The 23480-nt window shown below is 41.0% G+C and overlaps 2 protein-coding genes across 9 annotated transcripts in view; one reads left to right on the top strand and one right to left on the bottom strand.

Moving 5' to 3' along the window:
- Positions 1-5715: 5715 nt before the first annotated feature.
- Positions 5716-20719, bottom strand: FUBP1 (far upstream element binding protein 1). Of its 6 annotated transcripts, none has more exons than XM_069981512.1 (21): positions 20523-20718; positions 17770-17899; positions 17117-17155; positions 16993-17032; positions 15834-15883; positions 15412-15483; positions 14781-14838; positions 14529-14688; positions 14350-14448; positions 14165-14266; positions 13663-13765; positions 13467-13567; positions 12999-13140; positions 11865-12025; positions 11597-11751; positions 11434-11513; positions 10394-10522; positions 9993-10067; positions 9804-9863; positions 6354-6499; positions 5716-6085 (listed from the first exon to the last, which is right to left on the bottom strand). In XM_069981512.1, exons 1-21 carry the CDS (start codon positions 20613-20615, stop codon positions 6077-6079), a joined length of 2004 nt encoding a protein of 667 aa, XP_069837613.1. In that variant the 5' UTR covers positions 20616-20718; the 3' UTR covers positions 5716-6076. The 6 variants fall into 6 exon arrangements, with proteins under 6 accessions (XP_069837613.1, XP_069837614.1, XP_069837612.1 ...); XM_069981513.1 differs by lacking the exon at positions 5716-6085 and adding an exon at positions 6132-6222 and having other exon boundaries at positions 20523-20719; XM_069981511.1 differs by lacking the exon at positions 5716-6085 and having other exon boundaries at positions 6342-6499; positions 20523-20719.
- Positions 20720-20801: 82 nt separating this feature from the next.
- DNAJB4 (DnaJ heat shock protein family (Hsp40) member B4) overlaps positions 20802-23480 on the top strand; it is a 29343-nt gene continuing 26664 nt past the window's right edge. For 2 of the 3 annotated variants that reach the window (XM_069981520.1, XM_069981519.1), the window contains exon 1: positions 20802-21008. The gene's annotated coding sequence lies outside the window, so the exon portion shown is untranslated. The remainder of the gene's footprint in view (positions 21009-23480) is intronic. The other variant, XM_069981521.1, reaches the window with a different exon arrangement.

Genomic DNA, 23480 nt, shown 5'->3' with positions numbered 1-23480 from the left:
TCTTCTTTACACATGGCCCAGTATCATCCGAAGGAGAACATTGCGCCAGAAAATTGCATCTCACATGTATGAGAGGTTTACGTGACAACACATTTATCAAATGGTAAGATACCCGCATAGAAACGATATTTATACTATTAGGTGTTAGCAAGTCACAGCAAAATAAACTAGAAAATACATTACCGGGTTAGTAAATTACAGCATCAGAAGATAGGAAACTGCTTACCACAACCAATGTACAATGTACAGGTGATAAATCAAAGTGTTAAAGATTTAGCATTAATATATATGGCAAACTAACAATCATCCAAAGAGTCAAACATCAAGGAATGTTAACTAAGATAAAAGGAGCACTAAACAAAAAAAAAAAAAAAAAGTCAGAACTGGCTAACAGAAAATATCCTATGTGCTAGGTAAAATAAAAACTTCAGCCCTAAACATTAATATGGTGTCAATATTACAACTGCAAGATGCTGTTTGTTCTAATGAATGGAGCTCCAATCACTGTGGGGCAGGGGTATCAAACTCACAGCTCCCCAGCAGTTGCAAAACTACAATTCCCACCATGCCTAGACAGCTAAAGCTTTAGCTGTCCAGGCATGATAGGAATTGTAGTTTTGTAACAGCTGGAGGGCTGAGAGTTCTGCATCCCTGCTGTATGATTAAAGTTTGGTTTATTAGAACCACTTGGGGTCCAGGTCCTGCAGTCATGATATGGACAATTAAAGAGAACCTGTCACCGGGGATGCGGGCACAGAGCCCGCCCGACCCCCCGATGCAGCTCCCGGATACTTACCCTTTGCGATGAGTCCCGTTCCTGGAGCCGGTCCCGGGGCAAAGATATCAGCGCCTGAAGCCGCGCGCGCCGCTGAGATGAGTCCGACGCTCATAGAGAATGACAGAGCCGTCATTCTCTATGGGCATCGGACTCATCTCTGCTCATTTGCATACAGCGCGCGCTCGGCTTCGGGCGCTGATATCTTCGTCCCGGGACCGGCTCCCCAGGAACGGGACTCATCGCAAAGGGTAAGTATCCGGGAGCTGCACCGGTGACAGGCTCCCTTTAAGTGTAACTAAGTTTTCCCCTAAAACATGACTAAGCAAAAGCCTTTTATAAAATTGTGTATTAACAGTACCTGTGATAATGGTGCATAGCAATTTGTTCATCATTCATAAGGATGACTGCAGTTACAAAGATCTCCCTGGTTATCCAGGCTTTTAAAAGCATGGCTGCTTTCTTCCAGAAATGGCAACACATTTGTCCCCAGTTTGAGTGTGGTTTTGCAGCTCAGTTCCATAATTGCAATACTATGCACAACATGAGGATAGGGGTGGCACAGTTTTTGCAAGGAAGCAGCTGTGCTTTTTCTAATTCCGGATAATCCTTTAAAAAAAAAAAAAAAAAGACCAACCTGCCCACACACTTTAGTCTCTCCCCTTCAATAGCAAGATGCAAATAGAAGGCTGGAAGGGACAGATCAGCAGCCCGGTCAGTCTGGTGTGAAAGGAGGAAATTTGATACTAACCCAGACTCAAACTGCTGATGTTTAGATAAAATATACAGAAAATAACTCAAGTTAGAGGCTTCCAATTGTAAACGTAAGTGTTTTAATAAACTGAGCAGGTTTATGCTGCCCTATTGTCCTAAGAGTAGCATAAAGTAGTGACAGAAGCTGAACAGAAAAATGCATCACCTACACTGTTCTGTGCAGATAATTTAGAGACATCCTCCTGAACAACAAGGACAATAAGTAGCCCTCTCCATTATGTGCATGAGCACAGTAGTCCTGGATATTCATGAGAAGCAGAAAACTCCCCCCCTCAGCTGCTGATTGGCAGTTATTTAACCATGCTGTGTATAGGCTGTCAACCTGCAGCTTTTTTTTTTTTTTGGGGGGGGGGGGGGGGGGGGGGGGGGGGAGTGGTTTGTCATCCTGCATATTAGGAGGATGGCAAAACAAAATGATGCAAGTAATACACCAATCTGATCAGCATTTATATCACTGGTTTAAGCTGCATAAATCTAGTAACAGATTCCCTTTAATCAATAAACACCCGTGTTGATCTTCAAACAGCATACATTTTTATCGCAATGCATGTGAAAAACTACATATAAGCATCTACATCTAATTCATAGGTAACCACTGTTGTATAAAAAATGCCAGAAAAAGAAAGAGAAAACAAAAAAAAAAAAAAAAAAAAAACACACACAGACAATGATCTGGTGGTTGACTGGATATACACTCCCAGACTAGACACTGGGTGTGGGCAGATGCAAATGCAAACTTGGCAACTATTTGTTTAAAAAGAAAATGTCCTCTTGACAGGTGTAGGTGGACAAGGTCTGCTTAAAGGGAATCCATCACGCAGGAGACCAGGGCAGAACCCACTAGACCCTTTAATAAAGCTTTTCATACTTACCCTCTCCTCCTGGTGACACTCCAGATGGTGGGCACGCTGCAGAGAAACCACCGCTAGTCATCTCCATGCTAATGAGCAGAGATGAGTCAGATGTTCATAGGAAATCACAGTGCAGCGATTTCCTATGAACATCGGACTCATCTCTGCTCATTAGAGTAGTGGGGAGTTTTCTGCAACGCAACTGCCATCTGGAGAGTCACCGGGAGGAGAGGGTAAGTATCAAAAGCTTTATTAAGGGGTAGTGGGTTCTGCTTCTGTCTCCTGCAAGACAGGTTGCCTACAGGGTTTTTTAATCAAGAAATTATGTGGGTGAAAAACCATGGCCACCGCTTTAAGAGCATTGTGCCCATTTCAAATAATTATACACCTGCACTAGTGTAATGTGTCTAAACAGGGGCTGATTAAAGGGGTTACTCAGGCTTAGGGAAATATGGTTTGATAGCCTTTAGTGTGTAACTTTACTTTTACATCTATCTGGAGGGGCAGTATTTTCATTTATAAAGTAAACATTAGAAAAAAAAAAAAAAAAAAGCTTCTTTGAACATATCCAAAAATAATTCTCTTTTCTACACATACTATTCATACTGACCATTCGCATACAGATGCAAGCTTCACACCAATATATAAATTCTTGCAAAGAATGCATTGATTCAATAGTACAATCCTAGTTTATGTCAAACTAATTATGCAACAGAAACAAAATACTTCACATGGTATCACTGCTCAGCACTCATACAGGTTGCAAAATACAAGGTAAAAAAAAAACAAAAACAAAGCAGTCTAAATTACTTTTGTTTGTCCTCTCAGTTAAAGCAATATCATCAAACTCTGCACTTCAGAAAAACGTTACAATTCCTATACTGTTCCTAGAAAGTATATGTCTCAGATAAAAATCAGGCTCATTTTAGCTACATAAATCATGAGAATATGAACACTATGGCATGGAAATATTAAAACTTTGAGGGCAAAAAATTTATAATCAGTTGAAAAAGCATCAACAGTGATCAAAAAACAGTCTGCACTATAATGCATTATTACGGTGTTACCTTCTACATGAGCCCTTCTAGGTCCATGCTCATCGGCTCACCAATGGCATACACAGAAAGGATTCCTCCTTATGGGTGGGAACTACCTCAGGACCTGATATTAAGAGCTACCATTTGCAGCATCTTCAGCACTGTGTGTGAAAATGAAGGCAGGATTTTGAAACTTTCTTTAAAATATACAAGTTATGCAGGAGTTTGAGTCAATTAGTACATTTTGTTTCAGAAGTTACGAAACAAAAGATCTTTATAGAAAAAAACAAAACAAACGACAAGATCAAACTTGGCTCGTTCGTATACAGTCAACAATTTGCATGAAAACCATGGACATGTCTGCCATCACAACTGTATAAAGAAAGCTAGCAGGAAAAACATTAAGTGCCTTTACTACAGATGTAAATAAAAATAAAAATACACCTCCCTAAGAAACATAACATTCGCCCGAATGACATTTTTGGTGGAGCAGATTTTGGCATAGAAAAGCACAAACCTTAAAAAGGGACAACATGATAATGCAAGTTTGCTTCCTTAGGTTGTGCTTACCTGACACATTGTGCAGCAGAACCTAAGGTGGAAGATCAGGGAAGGCACTGATGCACTTATTATTTCAACTCTTTCCAACTATATAGAATTTTTTTAGACCTGAAATGAATTAGACAGCCTCCAATTGTAAAGTTCATAAAAGGTAATCTGAATTGTATATCAATAAACTCATGACTTTAAAATCGAGACAAAAACGTCATGCAGAATGTCATTCAACGCCCCACCTGTTTCATAGACAGAAGTGGAGAAATCAAAGGCATATATTTAAAAAAGAAAAAAAGAACACATTGCCTACATAAAACTATCTAAAAAAATAACTTTTCAATGTCACAGACAAATAAAAAAGGCAAAGGACTAAACAGAAATTCTGCCAAGTAAAAGACACGGTGCCTTTCAGCTAAATTTACATTTGCAGTTCCCTGTTTTACATTCTCGAGTAGGTTACTCCATCTGCAGCTAAACCCACATGTGAATACTTACCTACAAAAGAGAAAGCCACATAGCTATGGGATATAATATACAGCACTGTATATAAACTCAGAATGAAACATTAGGTGAAATACTTACAGTGCGTATAGAGGAAGCACCACTTCTTACCACTACGGATCTATAGTGACATTGGATCGCTTTATTACTTAGCAAAGAGCAAAAATATTTGGGACCCAATGAAAAACAGTGAACTAGCAATTGTGTAAAACAAGCACTGTACTATAACTGAACACAGTGAAGTATAAAAAGGTAAATACATCAGGACTAGCCACTAGCCTGCAGCCCCCACAATTGTTAGTCGCTACCTGCAGTTTACTATACTATATTGCAACTTACATATATAAGTAGATCCACAACTAAACCATAAAAAGATGCCAGTAGGGTGGATCCAATTCAGAGAATGCTTTGGGCTGCTTTCGCACATGCAGTTTTGATGTTGTTTTTAAAGCAAACGAGTGGATTTTTAATCCTTTCCCTTTACAAAGCACTCCTGACCTTGGTTTTAAAAGCTGCAACCAAAAAACATATTTCCACCCTTAAGAGTTAAATAGACATATTTTTGCACCTGTATTGCCAAAAGTCAAAACAGGATTTGCAGCAGTAAGGAAGACTTTATGGTGGTTTTGTGCAGTTATGGGAAGACTTCTGCGGTTATTTCAGCAAAAGCCAGAAGTGGAGTCTAAAGGATAGGGAAGTAGTTAAGGTCCTACATGTCTTCCTGTAGGATGCACACTGGCTCAGAAGAAAAAGCATCAAGAACTGCATGTGAGAAACCGCTTTGCAAGTCAATACAGTATAACCTATATGAAACTGGTTACTATCACTTTAAAAAAAAAAAAAAACAGCACACAGTCAGTAAGTAAATAAGTCAATTTATGAAAAACAAAAAAAAACAAGCGCATAAAAATGTAAACTGGTATGAAGAAAGACAACTTTACAAGTCTGAACAGTGGTCACAAATGCAGTGGAACCTGTCTGCTATATAAAGTTATATACATGCAAGCAGAGGCAAGATGTTATGCTGTCTACAAGTCAGAACAGTAAAACTTAAATTTCGTAAGAAAATAAAAATAAAATAAAAAAAAAATAAAAAAAAAAGAGGGAAAACCATTTTCCGTTATAAAAAGATTCAGCCTTTCCTATGAAAGTCGTTCTTGTAATGCATTCATAAAATTAAACATGTTCTCATTTAAATACTCACATATCCAACTTACCGACACAGGAGGTTTCATATTATTTATTGTAAAGCACAAAACAGGCATTTTAAAAGTGATAAAGTATACATTGAAAAAGTACATTTGTATCACAAAAGCATCGACCACATAATTGTTGCAAATACATTTGCTGGAATGTGTACATCTACACTAATAGACTAAAAACAAACCAAGTTTTCATTTCTACACAGAAATATAGCCTCCTATCAGTCAGTAGTGATAGTTTATGTACATTTTCAAAACAATTTTTTTTTTAACCAAAAACAAAAAAAAAAATTAAGATCTTCATCAAGGCGTCTGCATCCAAACATTTAACAAAGGTTTTCCCCAACACAATGAAGCAAATACTGTACTGTCCACTTCGCATTATTGGCCCTGTGCAGAGGAAATACATAAGAGATACACAAAGTGTTAAACTAGAAATTCCTGTTTAAAGGAAGCCAACTCAGGAGAGACCCTAAGGAGAAATGGGTTAACAAATGTTGGCTGCTTCCTGTATATTTTCATTTGCCCTGAAAGGGGAAAATGTTGTGATCACACAAAATGTGTTGAACAGGAAAGCTTTACAGTATAAAATTTTACAAGGGTAAAATATATTTCCCCAAAATAAAAACAGGCAATAATGTATTTTTTAACGTCCTACCTGTGGTGCAGGAGGGTGCTGTGGCATTGCTTGTGGACTTGTCTGAGCATAATATGCCGCTTGCTGTCTGTAGTACTCTGCCCAGGCAGCACTGTAATCTGCTTGACCAGCAGGTGGAGCAGCACCTGCAGCTGGAACTGCTTGACCTGAAAATTAATACGTATACTCAGACATTTTGCTTAAGAACTTTTTTTTACTACCTATTTTTTAAAGGAATCCTAAAATATGTCATCTTTTATCCTGGTCACTAAATCTAGTAAGATACTCCTTGTTCACTAGAGATCACAATTTGGCAGTCTCCTCAATATCACAGACAGTGAATTCCAATTAATAGTGACTCCTGTGTCTAGATAAGACCGGCTCAGTCCATTTACAATAGATACATTGTTCACCAATACTTTCAAATACATTAAACCCCCAAAACTTACATACAAGTCAATAAGCTCAGCTAGTGTCTAGTATTTCCTTGTCAGTGAGGCTTGCTGTAAAGCATTTCTTCAAAACTTTCAGATTAGAAAAATGAAGGGCCCTGCTCAAGAATTTACAAGTACTTTAGTTCTTTAACCTCTTGACGCATGACTGGTATACCTGTCATGCGGCCGTTAAGGGTAAACAGAGCGGGCTCCCGGCGTGAGCCCTCTCTGCAGCCCGCGGTCCTCGGTTGCTACGTGCAGCCAGGGACCGCAAGCATTAGCCGGCGCGGCCAATCGCCGCGGCCGGCTAATTAACTATTCAAATGCAGCTGTGAAAGCTGACAGCTGCATTTGAACAATGTATGTGGCCCCTGTCCCTGGTGTCTAGTGGGGGATCTCCACCCCGCGATGCGATCATGGAGGGGAGATCATTTGTACTGAGCCGCCGGGGCTCGGCGTCGCTCAGACGCTGTTCCCAGCTCGGCAATCTATTCAGATGGTCTGCAGCAGACCATTATAATAGAGCTATGATCTGATGGATCATTGCTCTATTATATACACAGGATTGATCTCAATGGGAGATCAGTGCTGTGTATATAGAAGTCCCCCAGGGGGCTTCATATTACTGTAAGTCAGGCATGTCCAAAGTCCGGCCGGAGGGCCATTTGCGGCCCGTGTTCTGAACTTTTACGGCCCCCCAGGTATCCAGCTTGCTATTATCTGCCTGTGTTATAAAGCATATAGCATGTAGCATGTAAAATGTTCGGCCCTCGCACATGTTCACTTCATCAAATTTGGCACTCTTCGAAAAAAGTTTGGACATGCCTGCTGTAAGTGAAAGTAAAAAAAAAGTGTTTAATAAAAAATCCCCTCCCCCATTTTACAAATAAAAATAAAATAAACATGTTTGCTATCAGCGCGTGTGTAATCGTCCGAACTATTAATTTATCATATTCCCGATCTCGCACGGTAAACGGCGTAAGCGCAAAAAATCCCAAAGTGCAAAATTGCACATTTTTGGTCGCATCAAATCCAGAAAAATTGTAATAAAAAGCGATCAAAAAGTCGCATATGAGCAATCAAGATACCGATAGGAAAAAACACATCATGTCGCAAAAAATGACTCCTCACTCAGCCCCATAGGCCAAAGGATAAAAGTGCTATAAGCCTGGGAATGGAGCGATTTTAAGGAACATATATAGGTTAATGGTTTGAATTTTTTACAGGCCATCAGATAATATGAAAGTTATACATGTTACATATCGTTGTAATCGTAACTACTTGAGGAACATATATAACAAGTACGTTTTTCCATAGGACACACGGCATAAAAATGAAGCCCCCCCCAAAGAAAAATAATTGCGTTTTTTTCTCAATTTCACTGCGCATATAATTGTTTTCTGGTTTCGCAGCATATTTTATGGAAACATTCAGCCTGTCATTGCGAAGTACAATTAGTGACGCAAAAAATAAGGGCTCATGTGGGTCTGTAGGTCTAAAAATGCAAGTGCTATGGCCTTTTAAGCACAAGGAGGAAAAAACTAAAACGCAAAAACGAAAGTTATCCCGGTCCTTAAAGGGGTAAAGTCCTATTGTCTGTTTAGAGGTTATGAGCGGTAGCTGTGTAACAGCTGAAGGACTGCAGGTTTGACGCCATTGCTCCAAAAGGCCAAACTGACTTTTCCCTAATAGCTGCTATTTAAAGAGAACCAATCACAGACGATAATTTTTTTTCCTCCTCCATTTAGTTTAACTTCATTTTTAAACAATATTTGTAAATATTCATTAATTTATTGGTTGAGTTATTAATTTATTTAAATTTTCCTTGACTGTCACGTGACGGCTATTTTCAAGAGTCGGAGCATGACATGAAACTCCCGGCATGCAGAGCAGCAGGAAGGGCTCCCACGGGCCTTTGCCCGCCACTGTCAATACACAGTGATCTCGCACTATACAGCGCAAGATCACTGTATGTCTGTCCTAACTGATACTATTAGTTTATTCATGAAGATACTTATACTTACCCTAATCCTTCCTAGCAGTGTAGTAAGGCCGGGCACCGCCATCTTGATGACGTCACTTGCGTACCAGCGGCGCATTCCACCATCAGACCGCAAGTGACGTCATCAAGATGGTGCCCGGCCTTACTACACCGCTACAGAGTAGTAGGTTAGGTAAAGGCAGTCTATCTTCATAAATAGAATTAGGGAAAGAAACTTATTACAGGGACAGTTAAAGGGGTTGGCCACTTTAAAGTTAAAATAGGTCAGTACAAAGTATTAGTAAGTGTGCTCACTGTATATACTGACAGCAGCTCCCTAAGTACCTCATAAAGCTAAAATCAGACTCCCCTCATCCTGGCTGGGCTACCCTATTTTGTTTCAGTCCATAAAATGGCAGACATGGAGGAGCATGTGACCAGGCCCTGTCCACTGTGTCCTCCGTAGACATACAGGCTCAGTGGTGGACACTGGGGGCAGGGCATGGTCACATGCTCCTCCATGTAAGCAATCTTATGGACCAAAACACGACAGAGCAGGGCAGCCCAGCCTGGAGGAGGGGAGTCTGATATTAGCTCTGTGAGGTACACAGGGAGCTGCTGTCAGTATACACGGTGAGTACACCTAATACTGTACACTGAGCAATTTAACTATAAAGTGGCCAACCCTTTTAAATTTAGATGATCGGTTCTCTTTAAGTAAGGTAGGGCATGTTGGAGGGTAGACGCTCTTTGTCCTGACATGGGAAAAGCTGCTGCCATGCCTAGCAGAGGCTTATGCTACTCCTCATTGACTGCACACGCAGTATATGATGAAAGAAATTTGGACCTGACTTTGCTTTTTTTCCCCCCCATAGGATATCATGCGCATGAACAGATGTGTCAAGACAAAGGCCTCCATACACATTTAAGATATCCTAACCTGCTGAAATTCAGGACTGCAATGACTAATACGCATGGCAGCCTTATAACAAGATATTGAAGGTCTATGTACACTAAGTTAATAAACCATGTTGCAAAGATTTATACAATACGTGCCTTGCTTTTTATAGTATTCTTCCCATGCTTTGGAATAATCTTGCGTTGGTGCTTGCTGACCTGATTAAGCAAACGCAAAGCAATAAGCAAAGACTGTTGGAGAGTCACACAAAGTGTAGCTACCAGAACACATTAAAACAGAGAATATTTGCTAAGACTGACACAGGAGTAGTCCCAATGATCACATACCCATTTTTTTGTAATACTCTTCCCAAGCTTTTGTGTAGTCCACTTGTCCAGTCTGAGGTGCAGCTGGGGGATCAACTAAATAAGAAGCATTACATAGGTAAGTTGCATGAAAATAAAAAAAACAAAAAAACAATGCAAACAGTGCAAACATGAGCAGTTCAGGGTTCCACATGAGTGCATGCAAAGCATGTAAGGTGTGCGCGGAAAAGGTCAACATGCCACCTAAAAAGGGGGCGATAACTAGGCAATCGTCACGATGCCTACACCAGAATATAGTGTGACAGATGGCTCAAACTAAAGTCTACATGACAATTAAAGAATAACTGGGCAGGACTTTGGCACGCTGAGGCCAACAAAATAAAAAAGTAACAAAAACAAAAGGAGTTAAGGAGTTTTGCTACCTTGTCCATTAGTTTGGTTTGAAGTTGGTCCAGCAGATGGAGCTGCAGGTGGTTGGGGTGCTTGCTGTTGGTAATAGTGAGCATAATAAGCTGCCCAAGCTGCAGAATTGGGGTCTGCTCCTGCTTTACCTAAGAAATTAAACATCACACTCTTATAGTGTACTGAATAGCAGCCTGTCTACATAAAATTACCAAGTGTGCACCCTAAATTTATGTAAAATGTTATTTTGTAAGAGGGGTCCCTATAACGCCCGCCCTCTCTATGTCCCACAGGGGAGAGAAGTGCTGTAAGTGGCTTACACGGTGGAGGACCTGGCCAGTATTGCAATACATGAACAGAGCCAATGTAAGCTGCATCTAGACTGTACCAGCAGCAGTCATTCTGTGCAGCATCTTCCGTGTCATGAGACAGTGCCGCTTTAATCCTGAAATGCATTCCACATGATTCCACCTGTTAGATGGTATAACAGTTTTATGGGAAGATGCATTTTAATTTACGAAGAACTCTCATTATGGCAGCTGTTCAAGTTAAATGTTGTCTTTGGCATACAAGCACCATTGGTTGCAACTTTCATAGGCTGGAAAAACATCTTATCACTGTTGGGAACCCAAGAAAAAATGCTCGATAACCTTTATCCTTCATGTGCAGGTGATCTGCACATGAACTACAGAGCAAAAAAAAGGCTCAGGTCATTGCAATGAAAGGAACTAGGTGTGAAGAAAAAACAAACACCAAACATGCTCATAAATGGATGGCACTGAAGCATGTTAGGAAACATGTCAATGATTGCCAGTATCCACCAAATGAAGCATTATGACCACACATGGTCCCCATAATGGGAGGCAGAATAAAAATAAAAAGGCATGATCACAGCAATGAAGCACATGCACTAAATTATACTTTTTCAAGACTACTAAAATTTGGCTAAAAGATCTTCATTAGTGGAAGTAAAGCAAACACCCATTTATGCAATTTTATATATGTCTAAATGTGCTCATCACAAATGCTAGTCAGGAAGGGGAACACAAACACAACTTACTTGGATCTGCTGGGGCCGGCTGCTGCCAGTGTGGGTATGTGTTTCCCCAGCCCTGAGGGGCGTAAGGAGCAGGAGGACCACTAAAATCAACAAAACAAAGCTGAGTATACATACACAAAAGCTCATTAATAATTACATAAAAGTTGGATTCCTCATTACTTACTGGGGTGCTGGACCTGGGGGACCGGGATTGTATGGTGGAGGGTTGTAGGGTCCCATTGGTGCACCAGGGCCTGGGGGTCCAGGAGGTCCATGGGGTCCAGGTACACCACCTGGAGGGCCATGAGGAACAGGAGGACCTAATGGATTTACTGGACCCTAGAAAGATTAAATTATATACCTTTGAGATAACCCAGGCAAACCTTTGTCCAGAGACAAACTGAAGATTTTTTTTGGTGCAGTATGTATACATAAAACATTACTTTACTTACCCCTATCTTCTCTTCAATAAGTTGCCTTGCATAATCTATCTGCTGTGGAGTTCCACGAATGGTAAATAACTTCATGTTGGGGTCAGAGTTTGGTGGAGGATTCCTTTGGAGTTCTATCCTGGCACCAGACTGCTGGCTTATGCTTTTAATAGTCTCACCCCCTGTGAAGATATAGACAGAAATGACCAACAAGGCGGACTGCTGGAAGAACGCTTACTGTACACGTAACAGTGGAAAAAACAAACCTTTACACCTGCAAAAGGTTTCAGAAATGCTTACCAGTTTGGAAGAAAAAAAAATAATAAGTTTTGACTTTTGATCTAGCATCTGTTACCTTAATTCTTTCAATTAAACAAATATCCTTCTAGAAGAATTCAATTCCACATGTGCACCTCAAAAGAATATCAATGGCAATTCAGGCTCCAAACTACTGACAGTACGTAGGACAACGGGCGCATGGTGCATCTGCTTCCAGAACACAGACAAATGTTTGTCTATCAAGCTTTAGATCTGCCGAGGGTGGTAATGCCTCATTGCTCCCCCTTCCATGCCAGGATCTGCTTGGTGCACGGCTTCCAGTTGACTCAAGCACACAAAATCAGGTATGGGAAGAACAAGGAAGTGTTATTGCCCTAAGCAGATTAGAAGCTAAGTAATGCCTCTGGATATATGAAAGGTACCTGGTGTCTCCTTGTCCTAGGAGGTCTCTTACAATGTCAGCAGTTTGAAACCTGAATTGCTGCAGGCAGATTACCTTTAAGCAAACTATTCAGGAAAATTCTTCAGAGGTAACACTTTACATGAAGAGAAGGATGCTTGAGTATCCGGACACTGGCCTGTATAATATACATTATAGTGAAGGAATTCTATTGGGATATTTTGCTTTCAACAGACCAAGAGATGAAGTTTACTGCTGTGCCTTTCTGCCCATTGTTTTTTTTTAACGTGGGAGTCTGCTACTAAACTTTTATGCACATTTCAAACAACTGCACTAAATTCCCTGTTATAATTCAGTCTCTGAACTGGAGGCATGGTTAAAAAATCCCTCTAATTCAGGGCAGTGAAACTTTATGGGCACCATATAACTGTGATGGATAGTTTAAAACAAGGAAAATATATAAAGCCGATAGAAACCTTTTCCAATGATGAGCCCAGTTTTTACTGTCAAGACAAAGAAATTGAATTCTTGAAGTCCGCCTGGAGGGCCCATATTCCAGTTTCCTTGGCCTCTGCCCCTTCCTCGACCACCTGGACCGGGACCACCACCATTCCCAGACTAAAAAAAGGGAGAGCGAGAAATCAGTCAGTCTGACCCATAAGAATTTATAAGAGCATACCAAGCTGTGATACCAGGAGCAGCTGCTACGCAGTGTACTGAGCTGCGTGTGATGGAAAGTGAAGAGACAAAAGCACTTTTATAACAATTGGTTGGCATGGGTGCCAGGAGACAGACCACCAACAATATGAATCCCTTTCCGATAGCTTATTGTAAAAACAGGCCATCACTAAAAAGACTTGAAATGTTCAAGTGTAACCAGTTGCAATATATCTCGTGAGAACAGAAGTCAATACACAAATAAAAAAAAAAAAACCCTTACAAACCTGAACACTACGGAGCAAATCTGTGATTATCTCCGCTGCATGCTGACATCTGTCTGGAGGACCACTAATTTGTGCTATTCTTTCTGGAGTTGATCCATCATCTGCAAGGGGGGGGGGGGGGGGAAACAAAAACCTGTTAGAGGACATTCTTAAAAAAAAAAAAAAAAAATTGACCAATACCAAGAAACACACATACCTGGTTTAAACTGTATTCTAACACCTGCATCATTCTGAATTTTCTTGATCATTTCACCGTTTCTACCTATTACAATTCCAACTGCAAATCGTGGTATTGGTACCTGAAGAGAAAGAATGTGCCAGAAGAGTTAAGGTACAGAGGTCATCTGCAGTTATCAAAGAATGTGTCGTAAATGTATTCTCTAGGTTTTAATAAAAGGGTATGTGCGCATCACAGAATCTACAGCAGATTCTCTCGCTCACTCCCTCCCCTTTTTTAAGTTTCCCCGGTCCAATAGGCTCCATTCTATGTGCAGGCAGATTCCACCATCAGCCCAAAGAATTGTCACGTCGATTCTTTGGGCAAAAGGCAGAATCTGTCTAAGCATAGAAAGCAGCCTATGGGACGGCCAAACTTCCAGTGTATCTTGTGTGCACTCCCGCACTCCCGTGTGCACTTGAAGTTATCTTTTGCAAATTCAATAGTGTGCACATACCCAAAGTAATCCAAGCATACTTACATCTATGCCTTCATTGTTGCCTATTCTTGAACCGTACTCATTCCTTGCTTCCCTGAAACCTCCTTGGTCACGTATCAATTCTAATACCATATCTTTTGCTTGCTGTGAAAAAAATTTTAAGATGTCAAAGTCTGCATTCACTGTTAAATATGATCTAGGTGTTTTTTTTTCCCCAGTTTAATTACCTGTACTTTGTAGGGATCCCCAGTAATTCTCAATGGCTTGTCTGCTCCTGTGTTCTGAGGTCCATCTTGAATCATCACCATTTTAACACCTGCACGCTCCTGTTAAAAGTTAAGTAAAATTAAAACCCAAGCCCAACATCTATATAAAACGAGAGATGCCTACATTAACAGTGTTGTACCTGTAGCTGCTTGATAGTCTCGCCTCCTTTGCCAATAACCAAACCAGCTTTGCTGGCTGGAATCATGATTTCCTGAACCGTATTTCCTGGACCGTCTCCATGATGGTATGGTGTAGGCCTTCCCTTTTCCACTATCTGATCCAAAAGTCTCTTTGCACCTCTGCAAAGAAACAAACAAAAAGTCATTAAAACTTTAGATTTAATTAAAGTTAGGTTTAACAGCCCAAAGGAAATTACAGTAGTATAACTTACTGCACAGAGTCAGGGGTGCCAGTTAACATACAGGACCTGTCAGGCATACCACCACTGTCTGAAACAAGACAAACAAAAAAAGGTGTTATTTAAAATGATTTTTTTTTTTTTACACATATCAATAAGGTATAAACAAAAATCTTAAAAAACAGACTCTAAAAGCCAAATGGTCACTTGTGGCTTAACATACTGCTGTTTATGCTCTGACCTCACAACAGCCTTTGATATATACACATATTAAAATCATCCAAACCAGTTAAGGGGTTTGGCCTACTGTCTTAAGTGTATTGTGGCCTTCCAACTCTATACAACAAACTATGTTGGGGCAAAAGCAGTCTGGCTGTAGCCAACTCTCCCCCCCCCCCCCCAGCCATAAAACATGATTTTTCAGCCATGCCAAAAACTTATGCATACAAGGTTGTCAGGGGGGAAAAAAAGTTGGTACTAGGCGATTTTCATCATCTCGACAGGCATATAAACGTTGCCATGAAAAATCAATGGGGTCTATTACTTATCAAAAGCAATCATACAAAGATCCAGCACTGTGTTGTGGTTTCAGTTTATGAAAATAATGTAAATTAATAGTACCCTACCCTGAAACTAGCTTTGAAAAGCTGATAAAATAACTTACCAGGTGCAATTTGAATCTTGCATCCAGATTCTTGCTGAATGCGTGATATCTGCTCTCCACCTCTGCCAATAACTTCAAAAAAGGAGAATGGAAAAGTATTAGATATCAGATTAAACTATAAACTTAGCTTAAAGGTTTTGGGCAATCACTACTGGTTAGAAAGGACTCTTGGTAAAAAGCTCATCTCAGAAAGTACCCTTTGTAATCAGAAGTATTTGAGAAAGCCTGGCAGAAAGTGATCAATTTCCCTACAGCCCCACCACAGTTGAAATAGAGCACTAAAACTCTGTTGCCTGTGTAATACAGGACGGGTCCTCTGTAGCTGCTCTTTTCTGGCCCAGTAAACAGAATTCTAAACAAATGATCTCTCTTCTATTAACATTTCTAAACTAGATAACTTCTTAGAGTCATATTGTACTTACTGAATCCAACCATTCCATCTGGAACTTTGTATTCCTCTGTTAAAACAGCCCTAAAACAAATAAAATTAACTTTAGCAAGAACCATAATGATTTATTTACATAGGTAACTCATGGATCTATGAAAGTTGCAAAAAAAAGAAAAAAAAAAAAATTGCTCTAATTACAGGAAAAACTGAAATAATCAGTTTAGGTCAGGGATGGGAAGCCTGTGGTCCTCAAGTTGTTGCTAAACTACAATTCCCATCATGCCTGTCCAGCTGAAGGGCCAAAAGTCCCCATCCGTTGTCTGAGCTAACTCAATCAAGAAATAAATAAATATAAAATAAATAAATATATATATATATATATATATATATATATATATATATATATATATATATATATATATATATATATATATATATTATATATATATTTTTTTTTTTTTTTTTTGGGGGGGGGGGGGGGGGGGTGTCTTATACTTTCAGCAAAATGATGCTGTCAAATTAAGTACGCATAGGCCATAGTACAGTGTAGGACTGCCCCGTGTATGAGGCCACTGTAACGTGGTGGGGTAGTTTACACCATAACCAAGAGCCTCATTTTTGTGGAAGTTTTTTTTGGCAGTTGGGGGGGGGGGGGGGGGGGGGGATGCTTTTAACTATTAGCATGTCTGTATCTTGCCACTGCAGTGAGCTGTTGCATTTTTTTTTTTGTGTTTGCAAATTCAGCCATAGCAACGTGCTCCTGCCTAGTGTGAATGGTGTTCTAGGAGAGCTGACCAAATTTGTCTATTTTTTTCTGTGTTCCAGATGGGAGGAGTGGCTGCCTCTACTTGGTTGTGCACTCCACCTATCCCACCCAGGTGGTAATTATAAGTCAACCCAGGTGGTGCTAGTATAAGAGATCTTGCATGCCCAGAGCATAGGTGTATTACACGCCATGGAGGGGCCATAGTACAGTGTAGGACTGCCCCGTGTATTAGGCCACCGTAACATGGTGGGGTAGTTTACAATGGTAACCAAGAGCCTCATTTTTGTGGAAGCTTTTAACTATTATCATGTCTGTAGTGGGTCTGTATCTTGCCATTGCGGTGAGCTGTTGCATTATTTATGTGTGTTTATACATTTACAACACTAGTAAGGTTTGGTTGACTGGCGTGCAAGGCCATACAGCTTACCTTTGCTGCTGGTGCATGGGAGGCATTGATGATTGAAACGCTAAAAACAGAAGGAGAAGTTTACATTAAAATCTTTCTTAAATATAAACTAAATCAAAATATGCAGTTATATTGTAGTACTTACAGTCATTAGTAGGGGCAACTTTCTTAGCTTCTGGCTGATCTAAATGGGAAAAAATATTACAAGGGAGACTGAATGGATGGGGGAAAAAGGTGAACTACAACAGAATGCTAAAGATTACAGAAATAACTAAGACAGTGATGTACAACTTGCTGTTGCAAAACTACAATTGCGATCATGCCTTGACAGACAAAGGAAGTCCAAGCATGATAGAATTGTAGGTATGTAACAGCTAGAGGGCTACTGGTTGTGCACCCCTAAAAGACAAGGCAAAGGTCAGAAACTGCAAGCTTATAAAAGGTTCTTCAGGTGCACAGAGGTTGCAACAGCCAGTAAGGTATCTGACTGCCATATACCCAAAGGTAACACAGGTACAACAAAGACATCCACTATTATTTTCAGTATCTAGCCCATGTTCTGGCTATAAAAATGCATCAAAATTTTACTGACCACATAAAACAAAGATTAAAAATGTCATTTATATATAAAACAAATGCATATAGGAGGGTGTTAGTAAAGGTCTCATAAAATCAGTATGATACAACACACCAGGTTGCTAACAAGAAAGCAAACAGGAAGTCCATATAAACGCGATAACATTGAAAGAGGAACATTACACCACAGCCTCCTTTTAAACCGAGTGTATTTCAACCTACGTGAATGTGAAGATAGATCCTCATCTATAAACGCACCTCCGTCATCCAGTGGCCTTTTCTGCCCAGCAAAGCCATAGTCATTGGTGCTAACAGCTGGTGGTCCAGCATCACCTCCAATTTTTGCAGCAATCTGTGGGGGGAAACATAAGAGAATTATAGCAGTTACCTAGTTTACAAAAAATTCCTTTTTTTATATTAGTGAATTCTGAGGGGTCCTCTATCCAGAAGATTCATCTCTTGGACAGAATTAAGAGTCATTACACAAAGCATCTCTTTCTATAAAGGACCTTATTATACGGAGAAATAATCTGCCAACTCAGGCCAATTGCAGATTATCGCTCCATGTAACAAATTATCAGCGGGCGACAACGATCTGTGGCTGATTGTGTCTTTAGGTCCTGACCTAAAGTAATACGTATGTTACCTCTCGATGGCAAGTGATTGGCTAAGCAGCCTGTCGTTTCAGAGAACAGCTCTGAAATTGTACTGGCGGCTGCAGGGCCACCAGGCAACATGAAGGGGTAATAGTTTACTATATACAGTAGGGGCTGCACGATAATCGAGTCAAGTAAGAGGCTCAGTAATCACTTGTCATAACTGAACACAGTATCAAATCTGCTGCGTATCTGCTGTGTGTGTTTGTACCCTTAGGGCCCTATTCCACCGGACGATTATCGTTAGCATAATTGTTAACGATTAACGATCTCAAACGACCGCTATTGCGAAAGACCTGAAAACGTTCACTCATTTCCATGGAACGATAATCGTTACTTATGATCGTAATTGCGATCGTTTCTTCTTCCGTATTTCTTCGCTATTGCGTTCGTATCTATTGCGAACGACCGAACGATGTCTTATTCAATGCGAACGATTTGCGAACGTTTTGCGAACGAGCAACGATAAAAATAGGTCCAGGTCTTATAAAGCGATCAACGATTTCTCGTTCGGTCGTTAATCGTTACTGCATTTCAACCGAACGATTATCGTTTAGATTCGAACGATTTAACGATAATCTGAACGATAATCGTCCGGTGGAATAGGGCCCTTACACTATACGGTTTGTTCTCATGGAGATCACCATCTCAGATGGAAGAGGACAAACTACTACACATTGAAAAAAATTCATTGTTTATCCCACCTTAGACCCCAACACTAACTCCTAGCACAGGATGTGCTCTTAGGTTGATATTCCTGGAAGGGTTGGTACTATGGAGAACTATCTAGCTTTTCTTTTACTGAGCAATAGGAGAGAATTTCCTGTAAAATTTGTGCTTAATTTAACGCATATTCCGCTTGAAATTCCACCTGTAAAATAAGTACAAAGCAATGTTCCATTGTGTTCAATGGGATTTCTGCTCTGCTGTTCACCCAGCGCAATTTAAACGCCTAATATTCCGCCACGGATCTGATATGAAACACAAAAATTGACATGTAAATACTTTGGTCAGATTCCGCTAGAGAAATCCCTTAGAAGTCAATGGGGCTTTGAATTTCCACGGAAATTGATAACGTGGAATTCTGCACCAAAATCAAGAGAAAATCTTCCTCAGGAAAATTTACTCTTCAACTCCTCGCTTAATGGGAACATAAGTGATCAAAATATTGGAAACTGCAGAAAATACTGCACTTGGGGAGGAGAAATCCTCTATCCAGGTATCATATACTCAGCTCTTTGCTGGAAAAGACTTCAGGAGAGAAGGATTTAGGGGTAGTGATTTCTGACATCCTTAAAATGAGTCACCAAAACAACCAGGCGGTAGGGAAAGCAAATTGTATGCTGAGAATGAATAATATATATATATATATATATATACACACAGCCCAGCATACAAAGATCGCAGCATAACTCCACATGGTTCCTTCTTCTGCTGGGATCAGATGGACTAAACAATCGTAGTAACAAGCATTGTAATGTTCGTAACTAACGACTATTCTATAATATGGGGAATGATCTCAGATCAACGATAATCTCGTTTGCGATCGCTTATCGTTAAAAATCACCTTCATAGGACCCTTATGCTGCATTTACAGAGCGATAATTCGCCCAATCGATCGTTTAACGATTTTGAAGCAACGATTTGGTTTTTATAATGATCAGCGTTTAGGCGAATAAATAGTTAGAAAAATCGTTATCACGATAGTTTTTAAGATCGCTTAAGCCCATTTTTCACATAGGGTGAATCTTTGAAAGACTTTACACGAAGCGATCTTCGAATTTTTAGCGAACAATGATTTGAGAACATGTTGAAAGATCAAAATAAACGATTTTTCGCTTTCGGATGGATGGGGACCACCGCAGCCAGGACACCTCACACTGCTGGGGGCTGTTCACACTATGCAGCTTATTACCACAGTCCAGTCGTCTCAGTAACGCACCTCACCTTTTACCAAATGGCAGTAAAACCACCATATTATGGCGCAATTCTTAACTTGCTGAGCCAGGAAATGCTATAGGACATAAGATGATATATATATATATATATATATATATATATATATATATATATATATATAAAATCATCCATATAGCTTCCTGTACTACAGGGTTTAAAGGGTTAAACAAAGTGAAAGGAAAACTAACAAAGACACTGGAATATATATATATATATATATAACCTCCCACACACACTGGCCCTCACACCACTACAGGCCATGAGGTAGTCGCGGCCTACCCCTCAGTCACCCGCCCCGGCTTCACCCTTGCGGCCTCCTCACTCCTCCGCTCCCCTCACGTCTCACATTCCCGCCATTACCTGTCTCGCCCTCTGCAGCGCATCCTTGAAGGCGTCGTTAACGGCCCCGGCAGCGCCCGAGTTGGGAGGTGGGACGGTGGAATAGTCTGCCATGTCAGCGGAGCTCGCAGCTTGGTGATCCGTGTGTGAAGCGGCGCACCGTGTGTGAGGGCAGGGAGAAGATGGCGCCTGAAAGTCCTCGCGCTGGTAACCCCGCGTCGTCAGATCTCGCGAGAAACCTGGCCCACTGGACGGAGCCGCCCACTGTCGCCGTCGTGATCTCGCGAGAGCCCCTGGTCACCTGACGGCAAGCTGCTCGCTCTGTGCTGTGTTTGTGAGAGGAATGTTGGCGCGCCGAGGGAGGGAAGATGGCGGTGTATAGTGTGAGGGGAGTGTCCTCTCCAGAACATGAGAGGAATTTACCATGAGAACCTGATATTTTATCCCTCATTGACGGGAACCCAGTAATATGTAATAAAACACAGCATGGTTGCCCGACTAACGAATGTTAGTATTGTATTAGAATTAAGACCCCAGTCATATCACTTATGGGCTGTATGTCATTAGGATCTTACCACAACCCACCCATTGACTTTACTGGGGTTACCCCCAGGGCTTTTTATCGACTTTGGTCACATATACCGTATTGCTGCGTATTTATCGCACAAAACTCGCATAAAATGCGCACGAAAGTAGCTGCGTTTTTTGTGGTGTTAAACTCTCCTGTGAAAATCATGTAGGGTATAAACCCACACACCGTATACACAGCGTATTTACTGCTGCGATACGCAGCAGATTAGATCTAAATAACTGAACACAGCATCAAATCTAAATCATCAAATCTGCTGCGTATACGCTGTGTGTGTTTGTACCCGTAGGGCCACATGTATCATCCGGCGAACGGATGATTTTTGGCGGAAAGTGCCGATTTGCGTATTTTTTTTCATACGCAAATGGCCGATTTGCGAATAAAATATTTGCAAATCGGCACTTTCCACCGAGTACGCCAGGGGGGCGGAAAGGGGGCGTGTAGTGGGTGGAACGGAGGGCGCGGACTCAGAGTCCGCGCGATTTACCATCCATTCCGCCCAAATATACGCCGAAAACCTACTCCAGTCCTCAGCTGGCGTAGGTTTTCGTCGGTGCGCACGGGATTTATGTAGAGGCAGTCCGCCTCTACATAAATCTCTGTAGCGCCGGAGCTGCGGGGGCATTTTTAAGTCCGGCGTAAATAACGCCGGACTTAATAAATGCCCCCCTTAGGGTACAAACACACGGCATATACGCTGCGTATTTACTGCTGCGATACGCAGCAGATTAGATCTAAATAACTGAACACAGTATCAAATCTGCTGCGTATCTGCTGTGTGTGTTTGTACCCTTAGGCTAAAAACCCACTTGGCGGGTCTGCAGCGAGTTCCCTCGCTGCGTATTTGCAGCGAGACTCGCTGCAGATCCCAGCCCTATACTTTTAATGGCAGACAAACACGCAGCAGGGATGTACATCCCTGCTGCGAGTTTGTCTGCAGCCCACCCCATTAACCCCCAGCCACCCGCCCGCAGCCCCTTTAACACCTCCCGCAGCGGGCGGCTGGGGGGGTTAATGGGGTGGGCTGCAGACAAACTGCATTTGTCTGCCATTAAAAGTATAGGGCTGGGATCTGCAGCGAGTCTCGCTATAAATACACAGCAAGGGAACTCACTGCAGACCCGCCAAGTGGGTTTGTAGCCAAAATTTTAGTCAGTTGAGTCACATTGTGTCATGCAACATAGTACAGTGCTCCCTCAACATACGATATTAATTGGTCCCAGGACGACCATTGTATAATAATAATATTTATTTGTATAGCGCCAACAGATTCCGCAGCGCTTTTTTTTTTAAACACAGTAAAAGTGTTACAATTACATATGATAAAATTAAATTATAATTAATAAAATTCATAAATACGAGACCTGCTTGTAAGAGCGTACAGACTACGAACTGGGGGTGACACGAGGCACAAGTTCTTTATTTGCCCCTGGTCCAGCCATTGCACATAGAAGGAGCTGGATAAGCCAGTTTCACGCCAATGTCTTGTTACAGGTAAAAGGTAGATATAGTAGAAAGTGAGGAGACTACAGAAGGGGGAACAAGATTAGGGAATGTTTTAAGCAAGCCTAAAGAGATGGGTCTTTAGGGCATGCTTGAAACTGTGGGTGTTGGAAATAAGTCAGAGGTCTTTGGGTAGGGCATTCGAGAGAACTGGTGCAGCACAAGAGAAGTCTTGGAGTCGGGAGTGTGAAGTTCTGATGTATGTTGAAACCATTGTATGTTGAGACCAAAACTCTATGGAAAACTGGTAATTGGCTCTAAATCCGCCAAAATTAGAAAAAAAAAGGAAATTTAAAGGAAAATAAGCAGCTAACTAATATGGATACAGCAAGTCCTTACATATAACAGTCAGAGAGAGCAACAAGAGACTCTAAATTTCTTTCTATGTAAAGGACTGGAGCAGTTTTAGGTCCTGTACAGATCACACAGGGTCCCAGAAAAATAACATAAAATATTGTATGTAAGTTGAGGGACCACTGTAAAGCCATGCAACAATTATAAAAATTACTTTTTTGTTGGATGCAGGTTGCATGGCTGCAAGTCTTTCCATGGACTTTAATGCATGTGACATGCGACTGCAACCTCTCTACGATTAGGAAGGTTGTGCTATAGTGAGTTGCAGTAAAATCTGAAACTATTCTGCTCATGTGCCTTGAATGAGACTTTCTGTTGTGCAATGTGTCGCCGTGTGATCCTAGCCTCAAAGTTATCCCCTAACCACTCATAACTAGCTGATTAGTGAGCCTCCCCCTCCCCCCCCCCAAGAAAAATTAGAGAATGTTTACTGAAAAGAAAAGTATATGCTTGGAATTCTGTTCCAGCAGATGCGGTTGGTAAATCTACAGTAAGTGAATGTAAACCTGCCTGTGCCTGGTATATACATATAT

Source organism: Dendropsophus ebraccatus, chromosome 8, assembly GCF_027789765.1.
Source record: "Dendropsophus ebraccatus isolate aDenEbr1 chromosome 8, aDenEbr1.pat, whole genome shotgun sequence".
Taxonomy (NCBI): Eukaryota; Metazoa; Chordata; class Amphibia; order Anura; family Hylidae; genus Dendropsophus; species Dendropsophus ebraccatus.
Note: the sequence above shows the minus strand (reverse complement) of the source record. Positions and strands in the feature narration are given on the sequence as shown.

Coding starts and splice junctions, on each gene's coding strand:
- FUBP1 (XM_069981511.1), bottom strand. CDS start 20,615: ATGGCAGACTATTCCACCGTCCCACCTCCCAACTCGGGCGCTGCCGGG. Junction 14,839..15,411: donor CAAGATTCAAATTGCACCTG/GTAAGTTATTTT, acceptor GTCTTGTTTCAG/ACAGTGGTGGTATGCCTGAC. Junction 10,068..10,393: donor AAACCAAACTAATGGACAAG/GTAGCAAAACTC, acceptor CTTCTTATTTAG/TTGATCCCCCAGCTGCACCT.